This window comes from Indicator indicator, chromosome Z (assembly GCF_027791375.1).
Source record: "Indicator indicator isolate 239-I01 chromosome Z, UM_Iind_1.1, whole genome shotgun sequence".
NCBI classification, from domain to species: domain Eukaryota; kingdom Metazoa; phylum Chordata; class Aves; order Piciformes; family Indicatoridae; genus Indicator; species Indicator indicator.
The window spans coordinates 21283923-21310154 of NC_072053.1; the positions used below are offsets into that span (position 1 = coordinate 21283923).

The window sequence follows — 26232 nt, forward strand, 5'->3', positions numbered from 1 at the left end:
ATTAAATGACAATAAATTGATGTATATGTAGATAAATAAACATTTTTTTCAAAAAGTTAATGCACTGCTCAAAGAAATGTTTTAAATCAAGTATCACTTGGGAAAAATAACCACATTTCTCACACCTATAATAAAATGACAATTTACCAATACTGAACTATTATAAATATACTTAGTAAGAGCAAATATACCTATATTATTTGAAAAGCATATTCTTTACAATTAGAATATATTAACATTAAATAATTTGCATAATGATAAATGGAAAAATGCTATTAAGTACCAGGTAATCTGTGGTTTTCTCACTGATTTCTGTTGTGTCCTCTTCCAGGAATTTCGGAATGGTAGAAAAGATGGAACTTTGTTTTTGAGCGTGCTTTAGAAGACTAGCTTTTAAAGACAACAGTGATCGTAAACACAGAGATCTCCTTTTAGACTAAAGGAACAAAAACAATAACAAAAACATATTATCTATCTCTAGTAAAATCAAGCCAGACACTTTCTAAATGAAACAAGGAAATTTGTCCTTTCTGTGAGAAGCTTCAGTTTAAAAGTCCCAGATAGAAAGGGAGAACAGGCCAGCAGCCACATGTGGCACAGAAAAAAATCATTTGATCATGCTTCAGTTACACACAATATTCTCAGTACCAGACAACCTAATTTTGTTTCATGCTGATAGAATCTTTCTTGACACCTGAAATGATTCTAAAAGTTTACATTCTTACTAATAACATATCTCTATAAATCCTCAAATCCTCTTAGAGCTTATGCGTGAATACCATCGTAAGTCACCTCTCCAAATCAAAGAATCATAGCATCATAGAATAGGGTTGGAAGGCACTTCTGGAGATGATTCAGTACAACTCCCCTGCTAACAACACAGGTTCACCTACACCAGGCTGCACAGGGATGTGTACAAATGGGGTTTGAAAGTCTCCAGAGAAGGAGACTCCACAACCTCTCTGGGCAGCTAGTTCCAATGTTCTGTCACTAAGAAGTCATTTCTCCTTAAGTTCAAGTGAAACCTCCAAATATCCAAAATACAAATTAAACTGGAAGAAATGTTACATTCCACCAGCAAACACAAACTCTTGCTTCCAAACTTAGCTCAATTTAGAAGTGTCAGAAAAATAAACAAAAATGCTTGAAGCAAGTTTTAATTGACAATCTTAGCTGAAGACTTGATGGACATGCACACAGCACTATTGAGACTGCTGCTGACTGCCCCAAAACAGCAGCAGCCTAAAATAGACAAGGTTTTATGGAATCCTTTCTGAAAGGATGAGTCAGTCAGAGTAGCATAGTACCTGTCAATGCCCTGAACCAACTGTATATATAGAGAAATCCCAAATTCTTTTACAGTTCCAGAAAATATATAATGACAGCTAAGATTGTCCCTGTTACTACATTTCACTTCAATGCCTGTGTGGTTATTTTTTATGGATCAACACTGTTCTCAAAGAAAATGTATAATTCAATGAAACGTATACAAATATCACAATAAACTAAAATCAGGCATCTGGCTTAAAAGTTACACATTTTTGTACCCATGAAGTTTTTTACCTGAAGTAATAATCTTACCTTGGAGTTCAGAAAATTCCGGCAGGTATTTTCAAGTCGTTGGGTTGAATCAAGCAAAAGAGATCTTATAAATCCTGATGGTGAAAGGTCGTTAGGAAATCTAAGCACTGTTATCATGTATCCGTCAGAGATGATGAGGTAGGGTAATCTTGAATGTGCAGCAACAGAGAATCTCTGTCTCATAAAGTCACTTTCAGAAGCTGAAGAACCAAGAGACTGACTGGAGTCTTGACAAGCACTGGAGTGCTGCTGTCTAAAACAAGGATACATGGAAAATGGGTAGCAACTATCAGATGTAATAATAGTAAACAGGGTAGAGAAGAAATAACTTAAGAACATTTAATACCACTGACACTACTGTCCCAGTAGGTACCTCCAGTTTCTGTATTTTTGCAGGATGAGCACTCTGGATAACACTATTTATGCTTCTATGATGATGGCATCTTGCTGTAGTTGTAACTTTTTAAAGTAAAAATAGCTTTCAGTATTCTCTTATTATTTCATTACCAAGATGTATCTTTTCACAATCCTGCTTTAAATTTCTGTATCATACTTCCTCACCCAGCTCTTACTGTGTATAGCAAGTACCTGAAGATTAATTTCTCAGTAGCTTCTAATACAATCATGTATGAAAACAAAAAACAAATCCCTCAGGATCTGAATCTTTTGTTTCAGAATCAGTTCAGACGTTCAACAGAATTATTTTATATCAATACAAAAGTCTTCTCTTACAGAAGAGGTCTTACAAAGCCTTTTCTTATAAAGAAATCATTCCTTTGTGAGTTCCAGAAAGCTGTGTTGTACATGTATTCCAATATTAGCCCCACAGTAACTTGGAATAATGCATAAAATTACTGTTGAATTTTTTAAAACTTCTTAGTCCAAAAACTAAATTATTTTTAGACAAACTAGTTGCATGCATTCAATAAATATCCACAGTTAAGGCATTTTAGTATCTAATTTTTCAACCAGTGTAAGAAGGTATCAAAACGCTTTGAGTGTTTTAATGCGATGTTATATTTACACACTTTACAGCCTTAGTCACACAGAGTAGGATTTTAAAAATAATATTAAAGTTTAGGTTCTATTTTTTTTCTTCTCATTATTCAGGCTCCTGTTACTTTTTCAAATTCTGTATTTATGCTAAAAAATATAAATTTATGCAAAAAGCGAAATACAAGAATATTCTCCCGTGCACTCAGGAGCATAATTTCAAAATTTAAACCTGGATTGCCCAAACATTTACAAAGCTAACTAGTTTTTGTCCATGCACATATGTTATTTAAGAGATCTGACAAAAGTGATATAAAGTTCTACAGAAAAAGTTCCGTAAGTTCGATTTCTTCTAACTACATAAAAGCATACTATTTTTAATTACTACTAAGTTCAAACACTTAAACAAATCACATAACGTATATTTACATTGTCACAATGTCAATTTTCATCATGACAAACCCATTACGAAAAAACATAGAACTATGAATCAGAAACAGATATTGAGAAGACACATGAAAAGCAAAAGAGTGAATTTGAAAGACTATGTAGAATTGTCAGAAATATTAGAAAATAACATATGATAAAACAGTATGAAAAAAACATATACACAGGAAAGTCTTTTTACCTGCATGTTATTAGTGGATGAAATGGAATAAACTCTGCTGGTCCAAATTCTACAGAGCAGCCAGAAGTTACCAGTGTCAGCAATTCACCCATACATGTCAATAAAATCAAAGATCCACGTTTTAACATGCAAGCCAAGAAAAGGCTATCAAGAGTCCAACTCATATCACCAACCCAGTAAGATCTAAATCAGGCAGGAAAAAAAAAATTCTGTTATATTTCTGTATCAAAAGATTATAATAGTTAAAAAACCCACAACAAACACCCAAATACACACCATTCCCCACTCCCAACACAAAACCAAAACATCCACAACACCAACAAAACCAGCATCAATTACTGACCTGATAAACTTGGATGGAACCACGCTACTCTTGCTACTACAACCTTTAAGGTTACCCGAAACAGTTACAAAACTCAACGTGTTTAAAAACAAAACTTGAGTTGCCTAGAAAGAAGTAAATATGAAGAATATATGTTCATATCAAAATATTAGTATTTACAAAAAATAAATGCAAGTTATGCATTACATTTGATGTACTAGAAACTTTAAAGTGACACTGCATTTCAATGTTATTTACAAGTATTAATTTCTATACCTATTTCTACAGTTTAAAAATAATTCAAGATTGTTATATAATCCAGTGTTTTTTTTTTAACATAATGTTTTTCTAAAACCCTCAAAATAATACAAGATCAGTCTTCTTCAGTCCTATTGGCAAGTAACAACTGGAACTTGGAAGGACCACACCATAGTAAGATGGTCCATATTCCCTGTCCATCATTAGCACTAAAAACCACATTAAGCTTTGTCTTCTGAGTTGTTAGAAGGAATAATATTAATAAGTGGGACCATAACCTCAAATACGCATTTGGTTGAGGCCTCATTGAGAATCACCCAGAATCTTTGCAGATACAATGCAGTAACTGAAATTAATTTCTTTATTGATGTATTTCTTGGAGAGTAAAAAAAAAAAATGACAAAAGAGCTTAGATCTTTATATCTAAACAACAGCATTCAAAATCTACAAGTTGTGGCAGTATCTTTTAGCTATGGATATCAGTGTGATTATACATATTAAATACAGCAATCGGAATGCTGAAAAATCACTCCTAAAAACGTGTTACTAAATCTTTGTTACCACTTCATTCAAACTGAATTATTAGCTTAAATTATGTACTGTCTATCATTCACACCTTTGGATCAGTTTGATTAACAGCTACAGCAAGTAGAAGCCCATTTCTTGCAAAGGCACACAGCAAAGCTCCTCTTGACTTTACAGGCGCACACCGAGGAACCAAATTAACAAGGGAACAAGTCTGCTGTACCCAGTGGATCTGGTACGGCAAAGAACTGAATACCAAAAAAAAAAAAGACAAAACCAAGAATGGTTCATATATAGTAAAATCCAAGCAAGGCAAAAACACATAAAGAATGAGTAACTTTCTAAAAAATATATTTTTCTTCGACAACCTTAAAAATTAAATACTCTATTTACGCAAATTTAAAAATTATGCTCGAGCAGTAACAATTATTTTTATGCATGCCAAGTAATTAAAGCACTTGCATTCTAGCCTTGAAGAGCTTCCTCAAACAGCGTAACATACAATACAGGAACACTTAGAGTTTAAAAATTAACATCAACTGCACACTGCTCTGAACAATTAAGCTCTGAATGCCCCATCATTTGAACTCTTCAACATCAGGTTGGATTCGGCTTCCAACAACCTGAGCTAGTGAAAGCTGCTCCTGTCCATGGCAGGGCAGTGAGACCAGACAATCTTTAAAGGCCTCTCCCAACCTAAACCACTATAAAATCCTAAACAGACACAAAAAATGACAGGAAAAAAAAATATTCCTTTCAATAAAGTGATGAATGGTAAGCGGCATAAAACAATTATGAGTAATATAGCTGAGGAATGCAGTTACAGCTTCAGGCTGCAACTACTACAGTACATATATGCACTACTATACTGCAAACGTTATGCTCAATTAAATTTTTTGTATTACCAGAAAGGCATTACCAAAGCAACACACACACACACACTCTTACACCGTCTGAACATAACAGATCAAAGCAGGAACAGAAAAAAAGTAAAACATACAAATACACTTAACAAGAGAGAGGTAGTCAGGGCATTCATGGTGTCATGGTACATGTTAGCAACGTAAAAAAAAAAAGAGAGAAGGGAATGCTAACAGCATGATGCAAAAACCACCCTGACACTGACCCACACGTGTGAAGGTATGTGTGCAGCCACCAACATACAATGATATATATGCTCAGTTGTACTTAGGTGTAAGATAATAGTGAAATATGGAATACATAAATAAATACTGTTATATTAACCACATGTAAATACTTGGAAATGACCATATATCACCACATATAGGTATATTTATGCATATATATACAATATAATGTGGTATGCTACAAACATACATATGAAAACATAAGCTCATAATCATTGTCTGACATCAATATAAACGCATCTCTTCATCGCAGCTCTAAAACACTTCATAATAAAACTACCCCTCTTAAGCTAATGCAGCTTCAAATACCACTGAACTTACCTAACATATTTAAAGGTATTGTCATACCACCGAAGAATCAAAAATGTGAGCACCAAAAATTCCCCAGAATAAAACACAAAACAGCACAAACAGCAATCACTCAGTATCTGTGGAAAAAGGAATACAATGAAAACCAGAAAAAATGCCAAAACCTAGTATTACACAATTTTCTCTTAATTATGTATACATTTAGATGAATAGCTATTACCATTCAGATTAAATAACATAATGCTGTCCTTCTGAAATATGAAGGCTGCAAGAGTATTACTGAGCCAGATAAAATTTTGATCTGATCCAGTATGGCTGTTCTTGTCATTAAACATAACGTAAACTGAGTAATTAAGCCTACACACACCACCACCACAGAGACTGACATTGCTCTGAAAATTCTCTGTAGCTTTTGTGGCTCTAATTTACTTAAGAGATTAAATAATTGCCTTAGGCCTTATTTATTACCTCATTTTGTATGAAATCAGCATGCAGTCCGATTTCTTTTTCTTCAGTAGAAGGCAGTATGACTGATTCATCAGGCAAAATTTGTGTCCAACGGCCAGAAGAATTTTTATAAGATGTATTTTCATGTTCAGTGCTCTCCCACAAAAAGACACATGCTGTAGGAGTAGTTAATAGTGCCCTTCTTCCATCTCCAGATACATACAAGTATAATCTCATTAAACACTCTGAGGAAAAGAAAAAAGAAAAAAACCCCACAACAATATGCCACAATAGTTTCCACTCCTATGTTAGATTTAGATTTAAGAAGAAAAAACAGAATTTCTTTTCCATCACAGGAAATCCAAGGTGTCACCTCAACTATTTTTCATTTCCAGCTTTGTCACTGATAGCAGTTGACAGCAGTAATATCAGATCAGCTGCCTGGTTTTATGCATTTTATGAATTATCTCAACCATTAAGAGTTGTTTCCTTCTTAAAATCCTGGTATCATTCTTCCTGAAATCCATCTTTCACAAAAGCTACTAATAAATGTGTGAGTGCTCTATTACCATAGGCTGCCAAACGCACTACTGATCTTCCCTGAAATGACACTGATTCCCATAACATCCTGATAGGCAAGCTCAGAAAGACTGGGTTCGAAGAGTGGATGGTGAGATGGCTTGTGAACTGGCTAAACAATAGAGCTCAGAGGGTCATAATCGATGGTGCAGAGTCCACTTGGAAAACTTTAATTAGCGCTGTGTTCCCCAAACATCAGCACTAGTACAATATCATCAACAACCTCGATGAGGGGATGGAGTGTACACTCAAGCAAGCTTGGTGATACCAAACTGGGAGGAGTGGCTGATACACTGGAAGGCTGCATGGCCCTTCAGCAATATCACAACAGACAGGAGAGCTGGGCAAAGTGGAAACTAATGAGGTCCAACTAGAGTAAGAGTAGAGTGTATCACCTGGGGAAGAATAACACCATGCACCAGTATAGATTAGGGGTTCACCTGCTGGAAAGCAGCTCCACAGAGAAGGACCTTGGAGTCCTAATGGACAATAAGCTATCAATGGAACAGCAATGTGTCCTTGTGGCCAAGAAGGACAATGGTATTCTGGGGAGCATTAAGAAGAGTGTGTTCAGCACGGCAAGGGAGATTCTTTTGCCCCTCTACTCTGCCCTTGCGAGGTTGTATCTGGAGTATGGTGTCCAGTTCTGGGCTACCCAGTTCAAGAGGAACAGGGTCCTACTAGAAAGGCTGTGGAGTCTCCTTCTGTTGAGAATTACAAGACCCGTCTGGATACATTCCTGTGTGACTTGCCCTTGGTGGAGAATTGGATTTGATCTCCGGAAGGCCCTTCTGAGCCCTACAACTCTGCGATTCTGTGACAGAATTGCTTGTTCAATTCTTCATTTTACAACTTGCTACGAGTAACATAACTCAATACATGAATATTCTGATACTTGGAAGTCTGAAAATACAGGCATTATCCTGTCCAGTTGGCCTCTATCATAAAACCCTAGAGATTAAACTTTTAAATTATGTATAAAGGCTTTACCTCCAGTAGATGCCTGCTCCAACGTATGGGTAACCTAGTAAGGAAAACTCTTCTACAGCTAAAAACTAGTAATTAAAAATATAAGATATTTATTGTTTTAAAAGATTAGTTACTATTTACAGGAGACTACTGTAAAACTCTACATGCAAAAAGACTACTATTAAAGTAACAAAAAGAACATCTGTCAAAGCCTGGCTACCATACAAATGATAAAAATGCAAAACAATGTGAGAATACAGCTTTTACTTGTATATATTTGTATAACACTTAAAACTACTGTCTCTCTATTCCATTTCTGAAGAGATTAACTGAAAAAAAAATTACCTTGTGCTGCTGCAACTACTTTTCTAGACTCTTCGATTGCTGGTACAACTTTCAAGAAGTCCTGATCCTTATTCCAAAGAAACAGCTCTCCTGTTTTAAGCATTCCTGCCAACCAAGCACCTGTGTTTATCAGCAGAGAGATGTTTTGAAGGCTGTTATTGTGAAGTGTTTCTAATTACTTCCCTTCCATCTTATCCATAGTTCTAAAGCTGACAGTGAACTAGTAGATCTTTTAGATATTCTACTTTTCGAAACTGTTACAAGTACAAATAAAACGTTAGCTCATAATATATGAGATATTGTACTTAACCGTTTCTTGATGTTGTTAAAACAACTACATTTTTCAACAATGATTGCAGCCGAGGGATTTTCTTCCTTGTCTTTCCTGACGTAAGGTTAATTTCATTTATATGTTTATCATCTAGAAGAAAAACAGCCTCTTTTTTCTGTTGAAAGAATAAAAAAAAGCATGTGATTTTTTAAAACATTACTTTCTGTGTAAGCCTGCAAAATAATGCAGAGAAAAACTGTTAGGGGGAAAGCAACTAAGAAATAAAAAAGTTGCAGCTAAAATTACTGTACAGTACAGCATCATATCTTGCCAGCATATGCCGATGATGAATTTCGTTCACAGGTTTCAAAAATTGTGAAGCAAATTCTACAATAATTATTAAAATAAAACCTTTGAAGTACTCCAGCCAACCTACCTGCTAACAAACAATATCAAAAAAATTACACACAAGTGATCTTGAATTGTAGTGTTACGTTTAGTGAAATTTTTGCCAATAATTTCAACAGAAAGAACTGTCCCTAAATGATTACCTACTTAAGCTCAAATCTTATATTAGAAGAAATTTAACAAATTAGTCTCATTTTATCAAAACAGCTCAAGAAAGTCTGTTTATCAACAGATGCAGGATGGAGTGAGATAAAACCCCCAAATGATTACAACTCTCCAGCTTCAAATTAGTAAGAGTCATTTATTTTGATAACCCTGCAGCAGGGTACATTCAAATCACTTCGTGGTACTTCTCCCCTCCACTCTATAAACATACATTGAAAGTATTACATAATTCTAAAATCTACTGTTCATAGAATTTCGTTTAAATAAAGGTTCATTACAATTACCTGTCCAATCCATGAGATGCGAGGCCATGGTTTCCTTTGCTTGATAGATGTAGAGATGAAGACATCTAGCTTAAACTCCATTCTCATTAAGTATTTAGGTAACCATTATAAAGTAAAGCAAAAATCATCACTTTTTCATATATCTATAGAGATTTGAAGGAAGAAAAAATAAAGACGGTAAGCTTTTATTACTTGGGGGACTGGAGAAGAATATTACAATCTAGACACAGCCTCTTAACTACAGTAGCCTCAGGCCAAGGAAAACTGAGCTTACCTGTTCTAAGAAACTAAAAGAAATATTTTCAATCACATCACTCAGAGACTATTTGTAGTTCGGCTGTGCGAACTACATGCCTGTTTCAGAAGTGGAGAGAAAGGAACCACAAGATTAAATGCCCTGTTAAAAGCACTAACGAAAAAATAAAAAAAGAAGGATAAAAACATACTGCAGCTTCCTAAACTTCAGAGATTAGAAATTCAAGCGAAACACCAGCTTGGCTCCTTGGGCGGAGGGCCGGCTGTACTTCAGACCTGAGCCCGGTATTAGAACACGGGCAGGAGGGACATTCCATCCTCGAAAGCACCACAGACCGCGGGGTGACAAGCTTCGATTCTCCCCACCAGCGAAGGGCACCAATGCCGTGAGGCTACTGCCACACGTTTCGGCTGTTTACAGGGGCCAGCAGAGGCACCGATGAGCCGCTTACCCCCGCGTGGGGAGTAAGGGAGCACACAGACTTCCCTCCCTTCTCCAGGCGTTACACCCATGAACTTCACCGCCACTTCTGCCTGAATAAGAGCAGAGATGGACCCTGAGGCTAACTCCAGTCCTCAGGACATAGATAAATGGAGCCGGCGCCCGCCCAAATCAATGCTCACCACAATCGACAGAGCCCAGGGGCACAAGGGCTGCCACACGTTCCAGAAACCGCAGCCACGCCGGGCTCGCGTCGGTCTCACCGGAACCCACTGCCACCCAGGCCGCACTCACCCGTCGCCAACGGCTGCAAACCTCCCACCGGAGGCGGGGCACGGGTAGCGCAGTGCGCCGGCGTGGAGCCCAGCCCAAGAACGGGCCCCACCCGACACCCGCCTCTCGCTGGAGGTGTGGCAGCTGCGGATGGCCGTCTATCAGGGTAGAAGTGCCATGCGTTTCGAGGAGACCTCATGAGCAGCAGGAAAAGCGGGGGCAACAGAACAGTGGCCACAGCACAGAGGCAATAGGACTGCCGAGGTTGGGCCTGGGAGAATGTACCTCGTCGTCAGTATTTGGAGAACGGGCAGACGAGTGATAACAGGAGACATAGCTATGAGATTAACGATCCCTACCCCATACTCAACTTCAGGTGCAATACAAGTGAGCGCTTACTTTGTGTCATCAGTCCAAAGAAAAACTTTGATTCCCTTGAGCCAGGTTGAGGGGATAACGGCTTCTTTTTTCTTAAACTGCTTCAGACCAAGTACCCTTCTGCATTCCCTGAATCAGTTTGAGAATGAGTAACACTGGGGCAGGGGAAAACAACAAAAAAAAAAAGTAAGCTGAATTTAGGTAGTGGTCCATGTTCCCGCTGGTCAGTTAATTTTGTGTCCTGCCAGCATTTGTTTCAGCTACTGCATTAGTCTCCAGTTTCAGCATTCTTCCCAATTTGAACTGGGAAACAAAACCTACTTCTCCATCTGAGAGCAGAGCATGCATTACAAAACCAAACCATGTATGTCTACACTGAAATTACCTGTAATCAGCTGAAAATATCAAAAACTGTTGATACACTTTGATATCTTCTTACTAAGAAAAACTTATAATACTGATTCTGATTCCAATAACCGGAAAAAAAGAGAACAGCTGAAATTCAAGGGACTTGTGCTTATTCCAAACTCTTGTCATTTTCCTAGCTCTGAATGTAGAAACCTCCTTGCCTTAATTATGGAATATTGCTGAACACATTTGCACAAAATTATGTTGGAAACTTAGAAATACATCAGGCAAGACCTTGGACATCACTTGTATGACTAGAACTGCAATAACAAGACTAGGGTAAACAGACATGATAACCTTAGCATGAAACAACTATCGGCATCCAAAGACAGCATACTTCACATGAAAAGGTGCAAATCTTTCCCAGGACATAGAGTAATTCCTCCATTTAAATACTTTGTGAGGAAATTGAAACACTGTCAAAAGCTGTATTAAGATTCCAGGTCTATTTTGATCTAAGAAGAGGTTAAAAAAAAGTGTACTTTAATTTACAGATGACAACATTGGGTGCAGCCTATGGCTGAAAACCATAAGAATGTGCCCGGCCGTTCACAGTGAAAGAAATCACAGAAACATTCAGGTTGGAAAAGACCCTTAGGATCACCAAGACCAACCCTAACCCTACTCTACAAGGTTCACCTCTAAACTATATCCCTAAGCACCACATCAAAACGACCATTAAACACATCCAGGGTTGCCAACTCAACCCCCTCCCTGTGTAGCCCATTCCAATGCCTGACTGCTCTTTCTGTGAAAAAATGTAATGGTGGTACTTTAGACAAGCCTTTGGAGCATAGGAAACAGATCTGGTACTGAAGGCTGTAAAGTAGGTAACTTGCATGTAAAGAATTGTCTAGATCCACACTTCTTTTCTTTTTTTTAAGCCCCTGTGATGTGTATCACCTACTCATTGTTCTAAATACTATTCTGTAGGCATACAATGTATTTGCTCCTTTCCCCCATTAAAAAAGAATCTTTCAAATTCTTTGAGTATATGAAGTTATTTGAGAAAGTTTGAAGACCAGCATGTTAATTTTTATATATGTTATGAAGAGATCACGTTGTTGTACACAATGCACAGCACCAGTGAAACAAAAACAAAACAGACTTTCCTGTAGAGTGAGATTTTAAAATCTTAGGAAGCATGCATACAAGATGACGTGTAGGCTTTCCTACTTTTAAGGAATACTTTTAAGGAATGGTGCTTGTGTGCATGTAATGAAAGTAGGCAGAAGTCACTTCTTGACTTCATTTTAACAGACATGACACAATAATATGGAATAAGAAAAATAATTTGATGGCCATTCAGTACTGTTCTTTCACTTGGAATCAAAACTAGATCACTAGTTCATGCAGTTTTGTCTCAAATGTTCCATTTGCAGAGGCACCCTGTGTTCAAAAGTGATATGAAATAATTACTATCTTTCGCATTGAAATACCTGCCAGTAGACTCATGCAGAGATATGATTGCATCACTACTCCCTGGTATGATCACATTTACAACTAGGCTTGTTTACATGCATTCTAACATTATCTCACCTCCTGCAGCTGTCATGTCTACCATGTAGATTTTACATCCTATTTTTCTCCATTACTTTAAGAAAAAGAAAACTATTTTTCAAATAATTTCAGTCCTTAATGGAAAGATCACACAATTTTATTTCAATAGTAGAAAAAAGGTTTCTATTGTTAAAAAATTTGGTAGTATTTAAGGGAACTCCATTAGTCACATTTACATTCTACAATTTGTAGATACTTTCAAAACAGCATGAACACAGGCCACACAATTGATATCTGCAGCAGGATATGAAACTTAGAATTTCTTTGAGGAGTTCTTCTTCCAGAGATGCAATGCAGACGTATGAACTTTTATGTCATAATTCATTTTTTTGAGCTGATTCTGTTATTATAATACGTCAATCAGTGAAGCCGCTCTAATTTAGCCTGTAGTGATTTAAAGTTGCCAATATTCGTCTGAACCATTAGCGTTGGGCTCATAGACTGAAGTTCAACCAAGTAGCAACTTAAAGCATCCAAGCAAACATTGGTGAACCATCGCCTGTGAAAAACAAAACACACACAGATTACTGAACTTCGGTCTTGAATATTAGAATTCGCCTGAAATAGAAACTGAGCATTCTTTGAGTTCTAATAGAATAAATTATGATCAAGACATCCGTCAACTGCTTTTAAATATTCATTTATTAGGAAAATTTATTTTTGAAGTCTCATGCTTGTGACTAAGGCACAGAGGAAAATTAACTTCACCATTACTATTTATGTGATACTAAATATAAACAAACCATGATGCTGTTAACTGCAACATATTTAATATATAGGTATTACTTTACATATGAATACAGTCAATGTTTAAGTCACTTAAATGACAATTTAATACCTAGAGTTAGGATTAAATCACGGCAATACAGTTACGAAAATCTAAGTAGATATTAAAATTAAACAGCATTCACTGAAGTTCTAAGATGTTAGAGTATTTAAATCAGCCAACCATAAAAGACAAAAAAAGTGAGAACAGATATAAATAACCCCTGTTTACATATGGTTAGAAGAGTTACGACTTTTCCTAGTTCTGACTGGGGTTGTACAGAAATTAAACACAGATATTCCATAATATGCAGGCAACTTGTTAAAATACAAAGTTATTATTTTATCTAGAAACTTGTTCTAGTCTTAAACCTGAATTCTGTTGCAGACTAAGCTGGATTTTAGTCTTGGAGAGTGTTTCATCAACAACCTCTTAAAAATACTTTGGGGAGACCTATCCCCACATTTAGTCTTCTCTTTTTCCAGAACACAAGATTTAAGCACTGCTCACCATTTCATTCACACATCAGGTTTTTATTTTTCCCCATTTTTCACAGACTACTTCAAATTTGTCTTTACTAATCCTTTAAAGTATGTTGCTGAAGTGTAAAAAATAATTCTTAGTTTGTCATGAATCTTCAGTCAAGTGAAGAAAACTATCTTTATTGAAGTAGTTTATAGGGAGCTTCTATAAACTGGTATTGAAGTAGTCTACAGGGAGCTTCTATCAACTGGTTTTGAATAAGGAGTCTCAGTAATCACTGCTAAAGAAATACTAAATTAATAGAAATATTAAATTCACCCAAAACAAAAGAAGAAAAGCTTTGAGAATTGCTTTAGTGCTGTGCTTTAAGGATGTATTTACTAGGAAATAGTCATCTTTCTTACCTCTGAAGTACTCTGCTTGGATCCTGTACATATCCTGATAATAATACATGAATACATTCTAAAAGGTGCAAAGGCTTTTTCATTCTAGTCCAGTATGGGTCCTAAAGAAAATAAGTAAACTCCAAAATATTAAGGAGAGAAGGAAAAAAAAAAAAGCATGTATGTACACACATGTTTCCAGCTGTGGTAGTTATTTATTCATTGTAACAAAGAGTTCTTATTTCAATTTTATCTTAAGCTATATCAAATCTGTATTTCAGTACTACTTTGACTTTTAAATCTAGAACATATATGAATTTAACTCAGTTTTCCATTATGTATCTGTCTGTAATGTAATAGATTTCAGTAAGTTCTGAATTCCTTACAGTGTAAGGAATTTGGGTAAAGGAAAAAAGTCAATTATCTTGTTTTGAATCTATTTAAGCCTGTTCTACAATCTGAAAGTTAAAAATGTAACTTCTTACTCTTCATGGCTATTACATCGATAGGTTAGTCAACATGCAGTAATATAGCAAGTTTTAATCATTAATAAGAAACAAAATTATTATAGTCAAGACATACTATTCCCTCTGCAACATATCCGCTGTAATCCTCTTTAATCCTAACTTAGCTTTAGGTTAAGTAGAAGTATTAACAGTTTTCTTCATACTTGAGGACCAAGGTCAAAAATCAACAATGAAAAAAAAACCCCCAGCATTAAGTAAACAAAAACAGTAAAACAAACCAGCAACAACAAAATCCAAAAGCTATGAAATTGGTATTTTCAATTATCACATCTTACATTATTAAGTTTGCTGCTACAGAGATCTTGATGATGATCGAAAACAAAATTTTTATTTTATGGCTATTTTCCTTACCCGTGCTTTAAACAACTGGTCATATACTTCTAGCAGTCTTGGCAACGGCACTCCAATTTCTTGCATGGTGTGTGTTACGAAACCTACATCCCAGCTCAAAGTGCAGACGTGTTGTTCTAGAAACTGCACTAAGAAATCTATAGGACACAAATAATGTGATGTTTAGATTACAAAGGCATTTGAAAGTAATTTACTCCAAGTTTAACCTTCTGTCTTTCACATGCTTCAGTCCTTTCTTCTGTGAAAAACATGTAACAGGTTTTCCCTCAGTCTGCACTGAAGGAAGGGCATGAAAACATAACTATCTCCAAACATGGTATTAAGTTTTCAGCAACACATGAAATTACTCATACCAAGTACTTCATTGCTGTTCTGCCACGGAACTATACCGTTAAGAGAAGTTCATTGTTGCAAGGTAACCCCCTTCCCTCATTATGTATCAGCAGATTTGAACAGGGGAGACAAAGGTGTGAAATGGTCTTCCCTCTGCTCTGAGGACAGTAATAACCACCTATTTTGTCTGCCGGACAAAGGCCCCCACAGGTTATTTACCAAATAGGGGGAGAAGTCCTGCTGGGATTTGGAAACGTGATAAGGGGGCATTTCACATTTTGGCCTGGACAATTGTCTAGGAATATCTTAAATAGGGTAAGCAGGGAGCAGTCAGGACTCTCAATTTTCCACCGCTCTCACCCGTTTTCCTGGGAGCCCGCTCATCTTCGGCTCTTCCATTTTGATTGCTCATTTTTGGACTCTACTCGCCTTGCCCTGGATTTGTAGCTACCTTGGAGGAACCGGCACTTGACTGGCTTCTCCCCAGACCCGCCTGCCTGCCGTGAACCTGTCTGCCTGGGACCGATCCTGCCACGATCGTGCCTGCTCACGACCAATCCTGCGGCTTTTCCTTGCAGTGCACAAGTTTCCCTCGTGGCAGCCGTTCCTACTGACACTTTTGATTTCTGGCGGGTCTCACTATTTGAATTTGAGCCATGTGACCCACCGAATTGGATTACAAAACCAGCAGTTTCTGGAGCCTGTCAGCAAGAGAGGGAGAGCTAGGGACCACCTTCAAATTCCTACTCCGAACTCGTGAGTAAAAATCGGCATCCCATACTTCCCTAGAAGTTTCTTGACTGGCCTTTGGTTTATAAGTGGGGTGAAGCTATTTCTGGCTTCTCTTTTTCCATTATCTGAATTTTCCAAATTGTACTAAAATTGCTGTAAGCGTCCTGGAAGAATTTGTGACTGAATAGAACCTGTAAATAATTTTTTTATCAGTTTTGTACACAGTTTTGGGGCAGGGTTTCAGGGAAAATAAAAATAACTGTATTTTTATAATTCCTACCTTGTTAATTTAAGCCCAAATTAACACATTGATTAATTTGATTCAGCAGAGAACACCATTGCTACAACAGCCAACAAAACTACATCTTTTATCATGTTTGTAACAATTAACAATATATTGAGCACTAAATGTTCTTCTGTAAAATTATTCTCAAGTTTTCAAAACACACAAGCATCTCAAACACACAAACTCAGAAACAAGCTCCGAAATGATCCAGAAATATCCTGAATTCTATTTTTACAATCTGCCTCTGCAGATACTTCTAAAAAACAGATAAATTTGGTTGCCTAAAATCTTGTTATATGTGTAAATACACACTTTTACTTTGCACTTGGATATAAACAAACTTCACTACTTTCTCTTATGGGATTTGCACAGTCGTTCACAAATAACTTGCTGCCTTCTAAGCTTCATTTACTTCCCACTCAAGAGTCAAAATCTCAATTCTACTTAAATCTGTAGGTAAGTTCTGGGAGAAAACTGCACCTGTAACAATTGTAATGGTTTAATCATCACACAATTATACTGTGTTTACAAAAGTAGAATTCCTATTGACTGCTATTTACACTTTTATTTTTCCTCAATCTCCTCAATCCTTTGTCATTGTAATAATAAGCAAATATATCTCAAAGCTTTTGCTTCTGATTTCCTGGACAAAACTGCAAAGTATTACCCCACTACCTTCAAGATTAACATAATTACTATTAGTAGTTGAAATTGTGGATTTTTTCACTGTAGGTGAAGTATTAAATTATTACAGTAATTATGTATCACAAAAATACCAGCATTATTTCCTTTTATCTAAAACCAAAAACCGAACCAACATTATATATGTTAAAACTTTAAGAGGCTAAAAAGGAAGCTGAGAACCACTCATGTAATCTGTATGGTTATTTACCATGCAGGCTAAACAACTTGCCTAAAGGAAAGTATCGAGGTGTGCCACCATAAATCTTTCCAAGCAATACCATCTTCAGACTAAGTGCTTGCATTCTGTCAGCGGGGCTCAGAGACACACTATCACTCAACTCTGAAAGTGGAAAGAAATCATTTACAGAGAATATCCTAAAAACATTCCACATTTATACACAACTACACTGAAGTTCTCAAATTTACTAACACATCAAAATCTTATGCTATTGTCAGTGCAAAACCAGCAAATGGAAGGGAAAATACAACAACTTTTTCTGGTGTATGTATGCATATATATTCACAGGCCTTTGTTTCCTCTAAGTTCCATGCAAATCAACTTAAAAAAACCTCAACAACACACACACAAATAAAATACTACCACTTTCCCCTCAAATGTTGCTTGCACAATAGCAACCCTTAGCACAAAATCCAAGACAAAAAACAAATCATGGTAAGCCATGAGGCAGATTATCACATCCAACTGGCTAGGCTTGCAGAGCTGTGCTCACTACTCTGCCTTTCTATAAATGGACAAACCTCCTACACTTTCACTCCTGTCAGCATCGTAAGACCACTGAACTCCCTGAAGATTCTTTAATCTGTCACAACAAATTAAATATTTTAAATAAAATTTTCTGAAAAATTTGAGGCAAAACTTCATAGGTATTCTAAAGTCCATATGTAATGGTACCCAAAAACAGTAAGAGGTAAAACAGTTTCTTAAATATTATCTAGAAAGTGATTATTTAAGGCATACATTCAGCATATGCCAATATATATGTAAAAATACTACGTTTTGTCCTTTATGCACAGAAGCCAAAGGTAACAACATGAAGGAATTTCTACTTAAGGACACTTACAAATATGTATTTTTCTGAACTATTCTGCAATAATTTACCTAGACAGCTCAGCAGCAGCAGCACATAGCCAGTCTGAAAAGCTTTACCTGTACCACTTTTCTGTAGCTCTAGCCTGCACTGTTCCTAGACCATTAAGACCAACACCTACCTTTCTCAATGATTTCTTGCCAGAGGGTTTGCACCAAGATAGGATCAGAATGACCAGCGCAATGTATAATTGCAAGCTTACACTCTGAGAGCTTAAAAGGGTCAGCAAATTCTCCATACAGCTGAAAGAAAAATTACCAGACTTTATATTTCAAGTTGGATAAAAAGGAAATTTTTTAAATTAGATTTTCTTTATTTTGTGTAGTAGACAGACTAGTGAAAGTACAACTTCAGTAACTTGTCAAACATAAATGATTTTGTTTTACTCCATTCTTTCACTTCTTAAGTATAAACCCCAATTTTGTATAAAATGCCATTAATTTTCTAATGATTTTTCCCAAAAAGAAATCTGACAGACTTAATAGAAAGGTAAACTCATTGAAGAAATTGAAGTACTAAAGAATATCAAAGTACAGAAAAATACGGTGGTAGAGTAACAGACATTCCAAAACCAGGAATGCCAAATTGTGTCTTGACTCCTCCTAGTCAGCACAGGATCATTCTTTGCAAAATACCTTTCTTCCCCCCTTCAAATGTAATGCATTGACATTTAATAAAGACAAAGATTCATCACCTTGGTTATATCCATCAGCTCAGCATCAAGCTGGGAGATTGCATCTTGCACTGAAGAATGATGGGAATACTGCTGTTGTAATGTTTCTTGTATTTGAAGCTGGATTCTTGCAACCTTGTTTAAAAAGAAAAATATTTTAAGACGGGATTAATCAAACCTTAAGAATTAGTTTTAACTTATTTAAATGTAGAAATGTTACTATCTTACATCTCAGAGCCTCCTATCAACTGTGTAACTTTGCTATGTCAGGAAGAAATCACAGAATACAGTTTCTAAATAATTTGTAACTAAAACATCATATGCCAGTGAGACAAAGTGAAATAATGCTTTTACAGTCTAGCTTCTATTAATAGTTTTTTCTTACTTCCATTTTCTCTTCTAGTTCATGTAGGAATTCACCATCTGCAGCAATAGAGGATATGGCAGTGGAACTTTTGGCACTCAAAATGGCTCGTGCTATGTATTCGAGACGCTGCTGAAGTGAAATTTCTGTACTGCAAAACATGTTCAAAATAAAATGAGTTCTTAATAGTTTAGTGAGTTACCACTAGTATGCGACTTCTGATTTTACTAAATCACGCAGAAGATTATCCAACCATGTACCCTCACCTTTGTTGCAGGCTTAGTTCTGGTGTATTTCTCAATTCACTGCTTCACAGTTACAACTACCACAATATAAAGATCTCTTTAAGATATATGGTACTTACAACAGGAAACATGGTGCAAGCTAATGTATAATACATAAAATAAACAAACTATTTCAAATTATGGCCTAGATTAAAAGCTAATGTAGTTCATTAATTTTTTAAGAAAACACCCTTGGAAATTACCCTTTTTTTTTTTTTTGTCCTTGGCTTTTTCTTAAAATACCCACACATTAGGATTATATTTTAGTTTGTTTGGGTTTTTTGACAATTACCTGAATATATACAATAGATCATATATAATCCATACCTATGCAGGTCAGCCAACTTAGCCAAGATTCTGGCTGCATTACTAAAATTTCTGTTCTTTTCGAAGTATCTCCATAATAAATCCATGTAACGGACTTTGTTTTGGTCAATCTTGGTCATCCGCACAAGGTAGGGTTCCAAAAAGGGGGAAGTAACCTGCAAAAGTCATAATGGATATGTTCTTGCTCTCTCCTCTTTTTAAAAACATCAGCATTATTACAATTAACTCTTCCAGTTCAGTGGAAACTTCCAACAGATTGTTTTGTTGTACGAAGATGAGCTCACCTGTAACAGTTTGTCTGCCAAGTCAGCTTGTATCAACCAGTTGTAAAGTGCAATACTGAAGAGTTCATCTGTCGAACGCTGAGCCAGCTTTAGCATTTGTTCAAACTAAGGAAAAAAAAGGCCAAAACTGTTATTCCAGATGTGGTTATGTTACATCACGTATGTATGCATGCACACAGTATGTATGCAACAGCACTTAGGTTCATGGTTTTTACAGGTCACAATTCCTATGAACACTCTGTACATAAAAAAGCCAATTCATGACAAATCTTGACTTCCATCAACTTTTAAATCTGTAATTTAAAGTAGTAAAATCTACACCCCACTAAATCACACTGTTTTCTGGAGAGCAGTCATATGGGGTAGTGGTGGGGCAGTATGTTTCTCACATGATGTCCTGCTTCTTCATTGCTTAGCATGTTTGGGTCAGATGACAGCACCGGAGGACCTGGCTTTTTGGGTACACTGGGAGACTGAGGAGCAGCTTTACTTTGATTCACTAACTCTTGAAGGGTGTCAGTGATACACTTGTAGGTGTTCAATCTGTAAATAGAGCAGAATAAATGCCTAAATTTTCATTGCAACTACCTAAGAAATACTCTTCTCAAATGTGATATGTATGCCTTTGTAGGTAAAATTTTAAAAATGTCACAGATTGTCAGCTAGTTGCCACAATCTAGTTGCTTGATCATCTTTCTAATAGGTATTTCTAAAACAAACAGTTCACAATGGGTTTTGCACCCATCAGTTTACCCTCTGTTCCAGATTATGTGGGTGCCGTAACGAATATCAAGAGCACGCTGAGCAAAAACTTCTGCATTTTGTCCCTTACTATAAAATGCTTGCTTGTTATTAACCTATATAACCCGGTCACTTATATAAAGGACTCCATATAATGATAAGAATATATTATGAAAACTTGCCTCTCTTGAAAAGCTTGGAGTCCAACAATATCCTCTTCTGGTTCTCCATTTTTATAGAAATGAAGGCCAAGTCCTTGAGGGTCTTTCTTCTCAGCAGCTGTAAGAGAGAGTTCAACTACTCCCTCATAGAAACGTACTAGAAAAAAAAAAAAAAAACACAACACAAAAATTAAACAGATATCACTATTTGTTATTGTATTAAATCTGACAAAATGGTAAGCAACATCAAATACTTTTCATTCTAGCATGCAAGATAAACTCTTTTCATTCTGGTCTCTATCATATAAAAGATTTATATGCCTGTGAGATAATAAGCAAATTTGAAGATGCATACTTGTGCAGAAGGTGAAACAGTTTTATCTATATTTAAATTATGCACCAGCTTCTACTATACAAAACATAATACAGAACCATTCTCCAAAAAAGCATCCTTGGTATGAAACCCTACTTGCAAAAGTACAGTCACATATCCCCTGCTTACATACACCTCAACAACTTTCCTAAAAAAAAAAAAAAAAACCACAACAACAAAACAAACAAACAACATTTTTACCACACATGAAAAAAACAGACAGTATTAACATGAAATAAGTAGGTGGGAATATTTTTATACAGAAGTTGTTTTAAAATTTTACCAGAATATGATCAGTGATTGTCTCTTACCTTGCCTATACTGTGCACAAACATTAGCAAGGTCTACTTGATTGCTGATCTTCTGGTACTCTTTCAGTGATTCTCTTAGCATCTTCTCTTTTTCCAGTTTGCTCTGAGCCTGTCGAGATCGCTGAAGCAGTTCATTTGCCTGATGACAAATTAGAGGAAAAATGTAATTTATTTACACGAACAGATCGCAGACAACATTATAAGTTAATGAGTTACTACTCCAGACTCCAAAGCTGAAACAGGAGAAACTTGTCCTCTCAAAAGCACTCTCAGCACTTGGTAACACTTAAGTTTCCAATAGAAAGCCTGTATAATGGCAGTAGAGAGAAGGCCTTAAGACTTAACCAACTGGTTCCCCATTTTCCCTTCACCAGTTACTTTTTTCACATCTATTTGAAGAGCGTCGAAGACTGAAGTTCTTAAACAGAAGTATCTTTCCAAAACTTTCATGAAACTAGGCAACAGACAGAGAACAAGAGACTATGCTGAAGAAAGACTGGAGTAGAACATATTTAATAGCATCAAGAAGACAGTTAAACATCACATTGGACGTAGAAACCCTATGGACACTACAAATAACTGCAAATGCTTCAAAGCAGAGCTTATGTAATTTTCAGCATTAATCAACTATGAGACAAATGTGTACATGACCTGTATTCATTTGCTCTTGTGGTCCTGAAACTACTTGAGCATAAATGATTTACAAACTGCCCAACTTAACTTATTTGAACACATTCTAAAGATGCATTTTAGCACTGTAAGATCTGAACATGTGCTTACCTTGGAACACACAGCATCATCAGTGCTATAAAGAAGAGGACAGATATCTTGCAAATGGGCAATGATGCCATCCACAGCAGCATTATCTCTGATATAACAGTTTATAAGAGAAGCTATCAGTGCCCCTGTCAACTCTCTGTCTCTAATGACCAAGTCTTTAAAAGCAGTAATCTTTAGTTGTTCTTGAAGTTCCTGAAAATAGACAAAATTTAAATATTGTACTGAAGTTTTTCAAACTAAGAAATATAAAAGTACAAAACTCCAGAAAATGAAGTATATACCACAGAAATGCATTCCTTAAAAGACGCATACAGTAAAATGGAAATATAAAGAAGCCCTATCAATGAAGGCACAAAGCCCTTGGATGCAAAAGGATAGTAGGTCTGTCAGATTTCCTCTATCATGTTCACTATGTGTTACTTATGTTTCGGATCTCTGCAACTGGGAACATGGGGCACTGTCAGAATGCACACCCTACAAGATTCGTGCCACCGTTTTTAATAATGAGAAAAATCTCAGTATTGTCATAGATAAAAAAATACAGAAATGTAAAATTGAGGAATTTTAAAAGTTTGAGTTCTGCACTCTTTTTATTAATATTTATATACACTGAAGCTTATTAATTATTAGGAGTATTTCCTCACATAAGACTTTCCAAGAGTGTCTATGTATAGTCACTAACAGCATGAAAATACTATTACAAAATCTCTACTGAAGACAGAAGAAAAGCTTCTATTTGTTAAACAATTAACTCCTCATCCAACAGAAGAAAATGTTGCTTTTCTTAGAAATCATGCTGCATCCCCAAAGCAACAGCAGGAGAGAGTTCCAGGTTCTGCATATTTGTGAAGTTTAAAAGTTGTTCTTTACACTGACCAAAAATACTTTCAGATAATCTATTTACGTATCGAGTGCTAGGATACAATGCCTAGTATCCAAATTAACAGCTTCCTCAAGGACCAGAGGCAAATTCAGCATTGGCAAAGAGTATATAGCAAAGTTCTGTAAATTTCCTTCATTACAAACAAGGAGGGGCTGAAAGAACTGGGATTGTTTAGCCTGGAGAAAAGAATACTCAGGGGGGCAGCATGTGGGATCGTAGCATGGGTTAAAAGGGCAGAGAGATTTTTCTCAGTGGTGCCCAGTGACAGGACACAGCACAATAATGAAAAGCTGAAGCAAAGGAAATCACACCTGAATATAAGAAAAAAATCTTGTTCATTCTAAAGATGCTTGAATACTTGAAAGGGTTGCCCAGAGAGGCTGTGGAGTCTCCATCTCTGAAGATATTAAAATCACTACTGGACTCAGCCCATGGCAATTTGGGCAAGTTGGCCCTGCTTAGAGCAGAGAGTCAATATCTCTAGAGGTCCCTTCCAACCTCAGGTATTACGTGCAACTTTCTGGAGCCCTACTGACACAAAAGTGCAATAGTTTGAGGCTGCAACACTAACTTCTGTTCTCCACTCTCAAACCTTTATCAACATTAAGGCAAAGAGTGAATTCCTGTTGGCTGGACAACACTGGTCTACTCAGCACACTTTGCAGAATATGCTTAAGGTTGAAACAAATTTATAAAACCAAGTCAATAAAACAAAATGTTGTTAGTGACGCTAGAGACATATCAATCTCTTAAAAACAAAGACTTGCAAGCAGAATAAAAATTCATATATGGTTTAAAATTCATTATATGTTTCTCAAGGAATTAAAGTAGTATTCTTTTGAAAATAATCTAGTAGCAAAACAAGTTCTTACATAAATTCAAACAAATCTAAGTCATATTATACCTTTTGAAGCTCACCCACAACAACATTGAACTGGTGCTCACACAACAACTTCCATAAAGCCAAAGCCTGGCAGGTTTTCTGAACAAGCTGCTGAATGCCTTGAAGTGACATCTTCTCAGTTAGCTGTGCCTCAGCTGTAAAAGGGAAGAACTTGTCAGTAACTGTTCATGTTTCATACGAGCACACACATTTTTGAAGTTTTACACTAACAATCTCCTTAAATTTAATTTTTTTCCCCACTTCCATTCTTAATACTGTCTAGCTTTCTTTGTAGGAAAGCGCCATGTTAACATTTCCCAACAATTCTCAAATTGCCCACAAGTACTGGGCAAAAGCTATGCTATACAAGCACAGGAGTTTAAATGGGCTGTGTTACAGGCCTTAGTTCTGAACAAAGTTTTGTAGACATTTCAGTGACTAACTTTGGCAACTTACATTAAAATGTTTCTTTTTAATGGGACAACATACTCACTTGTCTCACAAATTAATTGCGTAACAAATGCTATCCTGAAAATACAAACGAGCGTACAGCTACTAAGAATTGTAGTGAGGAGATTAAACAATCTTATGAAATACTGAGAACATCATGAAGAAAAAAAGAGACAAATGTGTAAAGAAACCTCTAGTTTTGTATTTCAAGACTGTCTGTATGAGGAGAATAGAGGATCTATATCTCCACAACTGAAATTTAATTCTTTGTAAGAGAAAGAACTTTAAAGTACTTTAAAGTTCAGGTACTTTTATTCAGCTTAATTGAGATACAATTTGTAATTCTGCAGTGGCTGAAGAGCAGCAGATGTTACTGTGCTGAAACTTAGATTCTCTTTATGGAGATACTCTTCTTTGTGGTCTGTTTTAATTGGTTTCAATACGAAGGCTTCCAATATCAAACTTAACAACATGTAACAAATGAACTCTCTTGCCACAGTCATTCTAAAGGTAGGAAATGCTTCTGTACCCAGAACCATTCTCAGTGTATACTTCATCTCTAGTACAATTGTATGAAAATTATTTTTTCACATAAACATCACTGCAGAAGCACTACCAACAGAACAGTATGCTATAGCGAGGAAGCAAAAGCAAGGTGCCAGCAAATGCAGTTTACAAACTGCAGTGCTTTCTCTGAACGATTTATTACCAAGTATGGTATATTGATGGATATCCAATTCATATGCAAAAAAAAGGCATTTTATTTTATTTTAATAAGAAAATTAAGACAGACAACATCCAAATACACCATTCCCCAATACTTCCTGATCAAAAGTAATTACATACCATGGTATTTCCTCTGGAGTTCTTGCTGGACTTGCTGAGAACTTCCACCATCCGGCCGCATGAAACCCAGGAGCCTCTGTTGCAGATTGGATGGTGTGCTGAAACTGCATTTCCAAAATAAAAAGATGCCAATATGGTTACAAATACTTTGTCTTTTAAAGATGAAATCAAACACCTCTTCTTTGGCATTTGAAAAGTTGCATGAAATCACACAAATACTTAACTCACAGACACTCATGGTATTGTTTTTCAAGAGCTGGACATGCAATACCACAAGTAAATTTAACACAATACCTTGGGTTTCCAAGGGCTCCTACTGTAGCAAACTGTGAATTTCTGGACAGAAAATCTTGTAAACCTTTTAGATCTTTTAATATGCATTCCAGCACATGGGACGGAACACTGCTTTCTACCTGCAAAAGAAAGCAGACCTCTTTAAAGAAAGCTTAGCTTCCAAGTATTTTTTTAAAATAAAAAATTACAATTTTAAGCTAAAACAAACACAAAGAAGGTACAAATAAGTCATAACAGTAGTGCTATCACTAGAATCCAACATTTTTATAGTAGTCACTGAAGATGGGGGCACACGTGAAGAGGTGACAGTCCTCAGGAGCTATGTAATAGCCAAGATGATACCCCATGATGATTGTTTAACTTTCTGATAACCAAA

The 26232-nt window shown here is 36.2% G+C and overlaps 2 protein-coding genes across 3 annotated transcripts in view; both read right to left on the reverse strand.

Annotated features, from left to right (window-relative positions):
- Positions 1-9319, reverse strand: part of CPLANE1 (ciliogenesis and planar polarity effector complex subunit 1) — a 61866-nt gene extending 52547 nt beyond the window's left edge. Inside the window, 10 exon segments of the mRNA XM_054397326.1 lie at positions 284-436; positions 1582-1834; positions 3203-3385; positions 3546-3649; positions 4399-4555; positions 5777-5883; positions 6233-6456; positions 8105-8224; positions 8415-8550; positions 9233-9319. Of these exon segments, the coding sequence (XP_054253301.1) occupies positions 284-436; positions 1582-1834; positions 3203-3385; positions 3546-3649; positions 4399-4555; positions 5777-5883; positions 6233-6456; positions 8105-8224; positions 8415-8550; positions 9233-9319 (1524 nt within the window).
- A 3366-nt stretch (positions 9320-12685) lies between these two features.
- Positions 12686-26232, reverse strand: part of NUP155 (nucleoporin 155) — a 30831-nt gene continuing 17284 nt past the window's right edge. Inside the window, exons 20-35 of one of the 2 annotated variants that reach the window (XM_054398149.1) lie at positions 25857-25975; positions 25563-25660; positions 24288-24421; positions 22501-22692; positions 21721-21859; positions 21058-21193; positions 20524-20677; positions 20135-20239; positions 19851-20005; positions 19261-19390; positions 18897-19010; positions 18324-18444; positions 17323-17433; positions 15059-15195; positions 14202-14302; positions 12686-13047 (exon numbers count right to left, since the gene is read on the reverse strand). In XM_054398149.1, coding sequence (XP_054254124.1) covers positions 12909-13047; positions 14202-14302; positions 15059-15195; positions 17323-17433; positions 18324-18444; positions 18897-19010; positions 19261-19390; positions 19851-20005; positions 20135-20239; positions 20524-20677; positions 21058-21193; positions 21721-21859; positions 22501-22692; positions 24288-24421; positions 25563-25660; positions 25857-25975 — 2085 coding nt within the window. In that variant the 3' untranslated portion in view covers positions 12686-12908. Of the gene's footprint in view, positions 13048-14201; positions 14303-15058; positions 15196-17322; positions 17434-18273; positions 18445-18896; positions 19011-19260; positions 19391-19850; positions 20006-20134; positions 20240-20523; positions 20678-21057; positions 21194-21720; positions 21860-22500; positions 22693-24287; positions 24422-25562; positions 25667-25856; positions 25976-26232 lie in introns of those variants that run through there. The other variant, XM_054398150.1, reaches the window with a different exon arrangement.